General features: G+C 40.0%; 1 protein-coding gene across 2 annotated transcripts in view; it reads left to right on the forward strand.

Annotated features, from left to right (window-relative positions):
* Nucleotides 1–11,228, forward strand: part of adamtsl3 (ADAMTS-like 3) — a 211,393-nt gene that overhangs the window by 101,308 nt on the left and 98,857 nt on the right. For both annotated transcript variants that reach the window (XM_034867570.1, XM_034867580.1), the window contains exon 4: nt 3,425–3,552. In XM_034867570.1, the coding sequence (XP_034723461.1) occupies nt 3,425–3,552 (128 nt within the window). The remainder of the gene's footprint in view (nt 1–3,424; nt 3,553–11,228) is intronic.

Below are 11,228 nucleotides of genomic sequence, written 5' to 3' on the forward strand. Positions count from 1 at the left end.
CAGCTGACAGTAAAAAAAATTATAATCTCCGATGGCAGAGACGCAACGGGAGTTGCATTTAAACCGAGCAGCATGTCTTAAACCCCACGTTTACCAGAAATCTACTAATGTAAACCGAAGTTAAAAACAAACCTGAAGCTGAAGAAACCCTAAACGTTAACGGAACAGATCCGCAGACCCGATTGACTGCCTGCCTGACGGAGCGGGGGAGAGAGAGAGAGAGAGAGAGAGAGAAAGAGAGAGAGAGAGAGAGAGAGAGAGAGAGAGAGAGCGCATTTCTCCATGTTGTGTGTGTGTGTGTGTAAGATTGATCCGAGCGTGTTTGTAGGCGGGGGGGCGCTGTGATTATCACAGAACGCTGCGCGGCCAGTTGAGGGGTTGTATTCAATCCGAGCACGGATATTGACTCATATTACTCGTAAAATACTTGTACTCGGCAAAAGTGCTTTATCCGTACCGGATACTCGTTTCAGCCGGATACTCGGATCACCCCTAATGGAAAGATAGAGGAGAGAGGAGCTCAGTGTATCAAAATAAGTCCCCTGCTGTCTAAAACTTTTATTACAGCAAAACCAAGAGAGACAAGGTAAAGAGAGCTCCAGCCCAGTCGGGCTAGAACTCTCCCCAACCGGATCGGGCTGTATGCCAAGTCTCCCTTTAGTTTTATTATATTCTTGATTATATAATAGATAAATCTGACAACTATGTGACTAACTACTACTCCCTAACAATATTCGATTCTATGCCCTAACAATAGGCTTTATCATAAAGGAAAGTCTTAAGCCTACTCTTAAATGTGGAGACGGTGTCTGCCTCCCGGACCCCGGTTCCACAGGAGAGGGGCCTGATAGCTGAACGCTGTCCTCAGGTTATTATTCTAAGTGTCTGATGACATTATGAAAGGATCCCTACAAAGACAGACCTTTTTAAAACCTCTTTAAGACCTTTCTGTTGCTAGCGCTAAACCCACAAGACTCCATTTATGAAACAATACTTATAGCGAGAAAAGAAAACTATGTTTATTTCAACCAAAACTAGAGTTGTGATGGTTGGAAAAGTGGAAAGATGACCCAAAACTGCTTTTCATTTTTATTTTGTTTTTGTCAACTTGGAATTAAGTGTATTTTAAAATGCTGAAAATACTGTTAATTTACATGGAATCTGGTGGGTTTAGCGATCGCAATTTTGCTTTTTTATGTTTAAAAAAAGACCTCCTTAGAAATCCTTTCCGTAAGCTTGTTTCACCGCTGCCAACTGCAGCGATCCCATCAGTTACTTAGACACAAAAACATAGGAAAATAGGGTCCAGGTAAAAAAAAAAACGGTATGTACTCTTTAAAAGAATACCTTATCCTGATTTCATGCTACTGTATATGAGCAATATTTTGGCGATTATTGATTTTGTTGTTGGTAGTGTTATTGCCCGTGTCAGTTGTTGATATGAAGTGTTTCCTCTGTAAAGAGTTGAGTCAGTTGACAAGTCAAATGTGATTCTGTTTAGAGAAACAGCGATAAACCAGAGCATGTTTTCTGCCCATCCTGGATTGCTATGTGCAGTAGCAAGACTAGCAGTTAACTGGAACTTTTCACTGTTCACGTTTCAGTCTCACCAATCCAAACTAGACTGAGCTGATCTTGTGCTGTGTCAGATTAGTGTGGATATATTGGCTGTCACTGTGTAACTAGGAATGCTCTCCGTCAGCATGGCACACTGTCAGTACGTCCCACTGGGCCTTTAAGCTTTTTTAGCTTCAGCTTTTCCAAGAATTTATTGTTTAGTATTTTTCACACCTACTTGGTTCAGAACAGTTACTTTAAACCCTGCAGTCGGTTCTCCCTTAGTTGGGTCAGTACTGACGTGGATCTTATTGGATCTTATTGAAAAGAAGTCCCAAATAGGGGTTGACCAATACTGTTTTTTTTTCAAGGCCGATACCCATTATTAGAAGATAATGAAACCGATAACCCATATTAGAAACCGATGAAAATGAAAATCTTTAAATCAAAATTAAGATTTTGGACAACAAAGGACTTTTTTTAGATGCTTTAAGCAATTATTTCATAAATTAGAAACTTTCAACATAATACCGAGTAACGGATAGTAACTTTCGTTAACGTATTTTAAGCGCCAAAGTAATTGAGTATGGGTTTGTTTGGAGAATTTCGCTTTAGAACAACAGATTATTGTCCAAAAGATGTGGCTCACAAGTGGATTAAAACAGTACACACAAGTAAAAATGTAGTAACTAAAATAAGAGATTTTTTGTAAGATGTCATTCCTCCAGCTTTAAGATTTAAGGAGACAGGTTTATTTCTATATTTATTATATTTCCTCTACTCTCTCTGTAGCTGTTTAAGTGTTTTTTCAGGCTCTTTAAAGTGAAGTTTCTTTCCCTTTTATCTTTTAGTTGTTCATTTAATTTCCTTCTTTTCTACGGTTGCCCTGTCCCAGTATCAGCCATAACTACAGCATATAACTTCTAAAAAAAATTAAAATACCATAATTCCTTTATAAAGAAATCTCCTGCCACCTTTAACCTGGCTGGATAAAATAACACAGGCTTTTTTTTTGGTGTTACAAAGAAATCTGTGACCCATCAGAATGGGTTACTGTAGCGCCGTTCTACCTGCCGTAAATCGGACTTTGCGGGAAAGATTGCAACTAGACAGAGGCATCAATAAAAACTACAAAAAGAGCGTAGTCTCGTTTCCTGTTACAGATCATTTATGATCATCAGATGAGAAATTACACAGTTGCAGAAACATTAAAGTTACATATAGTCACTTTAATATGAATCTAACTTGTTAAAATAACATAGATGAATTGGCCTATTTGTGGGAAAAAAAGCATTAAATTTACACATTGAAGATAAGCTTACAATAGGTTGGTCACTATGGCAGCTATAGCATTAAGCTCAAGGATTCACTGGGCTATCCACATGATGTGTAAAAATATACATAAATATTATATATTAATATCCATTCATTATCATCCATCTGGCCTAGTTTAACATGCAACCTAATTTTATACAATATATATGGGGGTCCCTACTAGGGTTGGATCCGGAGATTCTGTGTGGAAACTAATACGGCAACGGTGCCTTGACGACCAGTATCTCCTGGACCGGATAGAAACGCAGATTTTGCTGCCTCACTTGCACTTCTCTCTGGTTCTCCGAATCAGATGTTAGAGGCAACAGAAGCATTGCTGCACGTGGCACTAGTTAACATTGACAGCAGGTTAAGTTAGCCTACTGTCAGCTAGTAGCTGGATTGGAAAAAAACAAAAACAAGGCCCAACCCTAGTCCCTACTCCATTTCTCTTTAAGTTAAGGGGTCCTTGGCCTACAACTTACTAAAGACTTTAAATATACATGAAATAATTCATGTATATGTTGTTGTTGTTGTTTTTTTTCTCCTGTAGGCGTCCAGGATGACTCGCTCAGATGAAGACAGGGACCTGGGCTGGGACGCCTGGGGCACATGGAGCGAGTGCTCTCGCACCTGCGGAGGAGGAGCCTCCTACTCGCTGCGACGCTGTCTCAACGGAGGGTAAGCCTCATTCAACATCTAACAAGACACAATTCGACGGCATCATTGAAATACGGTGACCCTTGCAGAGAAGAAAGAAAATATATCCAGTATGTGACCCCTGTACAGAGCTGCTGCCGCTTCAATAACCAATATAAACTTTAAAAAAAAAGTAAAACTTTTTAAGAAAATAGTTTCTGTTGCTTATTTTAGGCTACAAACATAGTTAATTTTCTTGTTTCTTTACTTACTGTATGTCTTATGCAGCATAAGCCTTTTAGTCACTACTAACTGTTTGAGTTTACACTGTGATATTCATTTAATAATTGTTTATTTATGACTGAATAAAACTACTTCTAGACCGAGAGAGGGAAAGAAGGAGCTGGAATACTCCAGACATCCTGTGCGGGTCGGTGTGGATGGGATGCTAGGAAGTCAAGGAGACACAGAGTGTCTGGGTCGGGTGTGTTCCGTAATTTCCTCCCACTGATAAAAGCATGAAGTGTGTGGGTGTTTGAAATCTCTGCTGTTTTTATAAGCAACATTCAGACTGTCTGCTCTCACTGTCGGCCGTTGTCCGCTCAGATATTGGTTGCACACTGTTGCTTGTTCAGGAATTCATCACAGCCCGTCTGTTTCAGACAGTGGCCGGTGGCATCATTCTATACTACAGCCTCCTGGCAACACATGGGTCTCTATTATATCCGACCCATTTCCCATTCATACTATAGCACTGCTGAAGAACTTTTCTGCTGAAGCACATGGTGTAAATACACACAACAGTGCTAAAGCTTGCTAAATACTGGACCACCTTGTGGTCATGAGCTGAAATAAATAGTACTAAAAAAGAGGAGAAAATACACCCTGCAAACTGGACTTTGGGTTGGTCTGGAGCAGAGTTACTATAGTAAACTAAAACTAAAATAAGCAGTGACAGTATTTTTAGTGAATTGAAACTAAACAAAAGTATTAACACTTTTGTTTTTTACACCATTTTTCATGAGCTAAACTCAAAGATCTAAGACTTTTTCTACGTAGCCTACCCAAAAGGCCTTTCACTAATCTGTGTATTTAACAAATCTGTGTAAATGTGTGTTAGTGAATACACATTTACACATTTTCTCCTTTGCAGAGATAATCCATCCACCTCACAGGTGTGGCCTATCAAGATGCTGATTGGACACAAATGTTGATAGAGACGCAAAAATAAAAAGAAGACGTAGTATTAAGACAAAGTGCGTCTAGATATGACACTAATGGAGACTATAACAACGCCAAAGGCACATACCCAAGTATCTGCATTTTACGCAATGGGAGTGAGAACGTATCGCATATTAAGGTATCCAAAAATCTAAGACAATATCGTGTGTCGTATCTTGACATTGATATAATATTGATATTTTGCCCATCCCTATTTGGAATCCAGACCTTCAGCTAGACCTACTCTATCTGTAAAGTGTCTCAAGATAACTGTTGTTAGGAATTGATACTATAAATAAAATTGAATTTAATTGAATTAAATAAATTAAGCCCAAGATGAGACACTATTGAGGACATCATCATTGTATTATTCTCAGTGTGGGAAAGCTCTCCCTGGCATGGAGTGAGACACTGTTACACATCATTCTGTACCACCTTTTTGGTTGTGCAGTAAATTGAATCTTATGTGTAAAATCAGAGTGCCCCTTTGAATATCTTATGACAAAATATGTTATACAATTAAACATCTGTTTTATTCTGGGATTGCAGCCACGGCCATTCGGCCATGCGGAAGAGATATTTTGCCTCTAAACATCCCCTCATGACATGATTGCTCGTTTGAGTACAGGCTCTCACCAAATGACATCTATTCATTTCCTGTCCTAGATTATTGAAATGATAATACGTCTAAAGTGAGTTTTATCAGTCTGACTTGTGCTTCCCTCTGGACTGTTTGAAGTCTGACGAGGTTCCTGAGACATCTGAAGACAGCCTGATCACTGTGAAGCCTGAACGCAGCTCCCAGCAATGTGATTGGGCTTTCTGATTTGTTCAGACTTCCTCTGCGCTAAGAGATTCACACTCCAGTCAACAAGTGTGTATGTGTATGTGTGTGTGTGTTTGTGTGTGTGTCTTGTTTTCTGCATGGGTTAGGGCCAGATAATTTCTGGACATAAATAGTTGATTCTCAAAAAGTGTGTGTGTGCGAGTGTGTTTGTCTGTGTGCGTTTGTGTGTGCGCATGCGTATGTGCGTGAGTGCGTGCGATGGTGGGTCCGTGTGTAATCACTGTATATTGAATTCGTGTTTACGTCCTTTGTGGACATCTGCGTAAAGCTAGAGTAAGGACATCCTTAGTTAGCTGAATCTGCAACTTCATTCACCTCTTACACACACACATACATACACACACACACACACACACACACACACACACACAGATACAAACACATACACACACTGGTATTATGTCTGGGTCCAGTGTTTTGGAGTGGAACTTGTCTTTGTCTATGCATCGCCTCCTCTGTGTCTCTCTCCCCTTTAAAGGTCAGTTAACTCCCACTAGCTCTGTCTGTCCTTATACAGCAGCACTCAGTACGCAGAGGACATGTCTGTCTGTGGCTAAAATAACTGACACAGTCCACTGCTGTTTAGCTGTTAAAAACGAGAATGTAGATTTTAGATCTCAAAGGTAACTTATTTCCAGACAGCGGAATCATAAAAGATGCTTTCGCTAAATGATATTTATTTACATAAAGCTCATTCTGTATACTATCCAGTACAACACTTTTATTATTATCAACAGTTTAGTATGATATCAAATGAAAACGTATGTCCTATGAAAAATTAGACAACTACTGGCCGGTCACATGACAGTTGAGTTTAGCTGTCTTTACAGTTACATGTAGCCCAGAAAAGGTGACTTTGAGCCGGATACTGGGCACCGTGAGGCGGTAACCACATTTCAGACAATGCAACAACACATAAAACTACTGACGCTTGTGCAGTGTCTCTCAGCGTCAGATACCAACCTAAAATTCACCTTTTAGCAGTGTTGGGCAAGTTACTTCCAAAATGTAATGTATTATAGATTACTAGTTACTGTAATTTGAAAGTAATACGTTATATTACAATATTACCGGCTCTAAATCTTAATGCTTTACACTAGTTTTGCATTACTTTTGAGTTACTTTCACCAAAATAAGAGTAGAAGTTTGACTTGGCCGGTAGCTTGTGAATTTCACCACCGGATCAATAAAGTCTCCTCTTCATCCACTTCAAAACATCATAGATTATTCATAATATTTTATATAATTAATATGAATATGCAAAGTAACTAAAGCTCTAAACAGTAGAGAAGTAAAACGTACAATAGGCAAGTAGGAGAAAATGAAAATAATCAATTAAAAGTACCTTAAAGTTGTAATAAAGTACAGCATAGTTACTTTCCCCGGCTGATCAAATAAAATGATATTTACGTGTAGCAAGCTAAAACAATAATTCCTGACATGTTTATTTCTGTCAGCAGCTCGGACACACTGACTTACCGTCAATTGTTGGGACACATATGTTGTCTGTACTCTCTCTGGGTCTGCTTTTAACCACAGGAACAGTGACGGGACAACCCGTTCTCAGGAGAGCAGGGTTTGTGTCCTTAACCGTCCTGTTAATGCTGCGTGTCAGGGAAGCCGCTTGACAGGGAACCGTAAGCCGTAATAAAAGCCGGGAAATAATATCCTCTCTCAGATGTATCTGTCTTTGCAGTCATATCAACCATCGAGTACAGCAACAGGAAGTAATACTAACAGCTTTTTTGTCCTTTTTTGGGAATTCTTAAACAAAAGAAACACCGCTAAATGTTAAAATGCGTTGTAACTCGCGCTACTGAGATTGTAACGGATATAATATTCAAATATATCAAAGGCATTGCTCACATATTCAGAACGCTTATAAAATCAATCCGACGTGAAAGTAAGTCAAAATCCCTTTACCTTTTGTTCTGTAAAAAAACGTTGATCCAGACTAACCAGGATTTAGTCAATATCCAAAATGGTCTACTTCGGGGATTGATCCGGTGCCGCCAGAAATTCCCTTTCAGCTGGATGTCCATCACTTTCTTTGTGTTGGCGTTCTAACTTCCGGTGGATTTCTGAGGACTATGGTTAACTGCTCCTCAGATCTCTGCAGTGTAAATCCAGACAAAATTGATTTAGCACAACTAAATCAACTTTTGAACATACACATATTCCTTCCCGAGGCTAGTTTGCAGCGGAACCGTGGCTCCATCGGGCGCTTAACACCGCCCAAGACAATTGTGATTGGTTTAAAGAAATGCCAATTAACCAGAGGAGGAGGGATCAACAAAACAAGCTAATACGGTATCGCTCTAAAATTCTCTTTTTGTCCTTTTTACAGTAGGCCATATGACTCAGTAGTTGTGTCCTGTCCCAAAAAAGCCATCACCAGAAATGCACTGTCGTCATGTCAGTGTTGTGAGCTTAGTAGAAGACTAATGGCTCTAGCTTTAGACTTTCCCAGACCCTGAAAATACACACACAGACACACACACACACACACACACACACACACACACACACACACACACATACACACACACACACAGACATGCATAGACTGGTGCACACCTACTAACAGTTTGTCAATGGTTGAGTAGTTTATTCATGCATCACAAAGGCTGAAATCTATCGCTTACACACCAAATCTTTTCATGTCACACGATTTGTCTACACACCAAATCTCCAAAACAACAAGCTATTTCTCAGCCTTTTCATTTTCAATTGCATACATCACTTTTTTTCAGAACACTACACACAATTCTATAACTATGACACAAAAAATCTGACAGGAAGTGATCTGGGTGACCAGGGCGCACACACACACTCCTCCTGAACACTAACCTATCACTGCTTTAGAATAGGCTTAGACATAGGTCCAAGGTCAGATTACCTGTTTTGAATGATGGATCCCAACAATAGACAGAGAGCAAGGGGAGGAGGAGGGATAGACAAGGGACGACAATGAGGAGGAGGAGGAGCAGGAGAAAAGAAGGGAAATATGAAGAGCCATCTCTGATGAAATCAGAGCCACACTTATTCATCATGTGATCAACCACGGAGTATAACTGCATTACAAATCAATCAGACTTTGTTTTGCACAAAAATGATACCTTTCATTTACGTATGTGTGTAGTTTGGTTTTCTTGTTTAATGCTACTTTACAGCGACTTGAGAATGTCTACACACCCAGGCTAAAGTTGATTAAAAAGAGGAATAAATAAACATCTTTTGGAAATTGATCTTAATGCCTTAATTTAAAAAAATTGAGAAAATCCAACCTTTTAAGGACACCAATTTTCTTTTGAATCAAAAAATAAATAAATGTTCTTCCTTAAAATACAGGGGCATTTACACACCCCTATGTTAAATTCCCCATAGAGGCAGCCAGGTTTTTTATTTTTAAAGGCCAGTAATTTCATGGATCAGCATACTATGCATCCTGATAAAGTTCCCTTGGCCTTTGGAATACTGTATACTACACCGTGCTACTCATACAAATGTAGTTGTACATGTTTTGCCCAATACATCCTTTCTGTCTCACTGTAACTTTGCATTGTTGTTTACAGTATACTATTTGAACACTCTGCAAATTACTTTCACTCTAGAACTTTGTAAATGTAGATATAAGCCTATGAAAGACAAAATAGCTTTAGATTCAGAACAACAGTGTGTACATGGTAAATCCAAAAATGCACTAATATGAAAAACACGTTTGCAAATGCTGCATTTGTTTATTTTTGAAAGAGATGTCACTGTAAAATGGAGCAATGGCTTGCTGTTGTCTGTGTTCGGTTCCGCTGGGAGCCGGCTACAAAGCTGTACTGTGATTCTAAGCTCTTTACCTGGCCCAAACGGCAGATATTAGACCACGTCTGCTTTGTACTGCATGGGACAAATGAGCTGCTACCAGTTCAGTCTAATGTTATTGTAAGCCGGCAGGATAAATGTGCACTTAATGGCGGTTAACACACACCGAGAGATTGGATGTTGTTATTGTTGCTAACAAGGTGGAACGGACTTAACAGCGTGGCCATGCTGTCACAGGGAAAGGAACGTTCTGCTATGGCACATTTCACACAGGGCACTGGTTCATTCAGAAGCTCTGTTACTGTGAGTATGTGTGTGTATGTGAGTCTGAGTGTGAGTGAGTGTGTGTGTGTGTGTGTGTGTGTTTTGCTTGACATTTAGTTCTCTGCCAGCTGGAGCTCAGCGAAGTGCTGAGATGGCTGCTGGCTGGGTGTACTGCAGGTGAAGTGCGCTGTAACCTCACAGGTGTGTGTGAGTGCGTGTGCGTGTAAAGGGCAATGTATGGGTGTTTTTACTGCGTGTGTGTGTTTGAGTACTATGTGTGTAGTCATCCACCAAATTTACTTCATGTTTCAGGTATTTGCCACTCCAGAGCAAATTAGGAGAAGCTCAACAAAGTTCAAGGTGAAAAAGTAGGGGAAATAATAAAAGCAGGCTTAAAATATATAGAGAGGCAAGCCAACAGCACAATACTAGATGCAGAGTGACTTCGATACATATACATTATTATCAAACAAAATGGGATTTCACATTGTTCATTTGAACATTAATTCACATTCAGGTTTAAGACATTTCCCATGTGAAATGTAACAAATATGAAATGATCAGTCAATTTCAAACTTTTTTTTCATGAGGTAACATATATTTATATAAATGGGTTTTTAGAAAAATTCCGTCCTGGTCGTGGAACAACGGATCAGATCTTCACTCTCGCAAGGATCTTGGAGTATGCCCAACCAGTCTACAAATTGCCCTTACACTACCTGGAGGTAGTTGGAGGTGTGTTTGGGGTCATTTTCCTGTTGAAAAATAAATGATGGTCCAACTAAACACAAACTGGATGGGATGGCATGCCGCTGCATGATGCTGTGGTAGCCATGCTGGTTCAGTATGCCTTTAATTTGGAATGAATCCCCAACATTGTCACAGCACCCCCACACCATCACACCTCCTCCTCCATGCTTCACGATGGGAAATAGGCCTGAAGAATCCATCAGGTCACCTTTTCTCCGTCGCGCAAAGACACAGTAGTTGGAACCTAAGATCTCAAACTTGGACTCATCAGATCAAAGCACAGATTTCCACTGGTCTAATGTCCATTCCTTGTGTTTCTTGGCCCAAACAAATCTCTTCTGCTTGTTGCCTCTCCTTATCAGTGGTTTCCTAGCTGCTATTTGACCATGAAGGCCTTATTCGCGCAGTCTCCTCTTAACAGTTGTTCTAGAGATGTGTCTGCTGCTAGAACTCTGTGTGGTATTCATCTGGTCTCTAATCTGAGCTGCTGTTAACTTGCGATTTCTGAGGCTGGTGACTCAGATGAACTTGTCCTCAGCAGCAGAGGGGACTCTTGGTCTTCCTTTCCTAGGGCGGTCCTCATGTGAGCCAGTTTCGTTGTAGCGCTTGATGGTTTTTGTGACTACACTTGGGAACACATTCAAAGTTTTCGCAATTTTCCGGACTGACTGACTTTCATTTGTTAAAGTAATGATGGTCATTGTTACTCTTTACTTAGCTGATTGGTTCTTGCCATAATATTAATTCTAACAGTTGTCCAATAGGGCTGTTGGCTGTGTATCAACCTGACTTCTGCACAACACAACTGATGGTCCCAACC

This window comes from Etheostoma cragini, chromosome 1, assembly GCF_013103735.1.
Source record: "Etheostoma cragini isolate CJK2018 chromosome 1, CSU_Ecrag_1.0, whole genome shotgun sequence".
In the NCBI taxonomy this organism is placed as follows: domain Eukaryota; kingdom Metazoa; phylum Chordata; class Actinopteri; order Perciformes; family Percidae; genus Etheostoma; species Etheostoma cragini.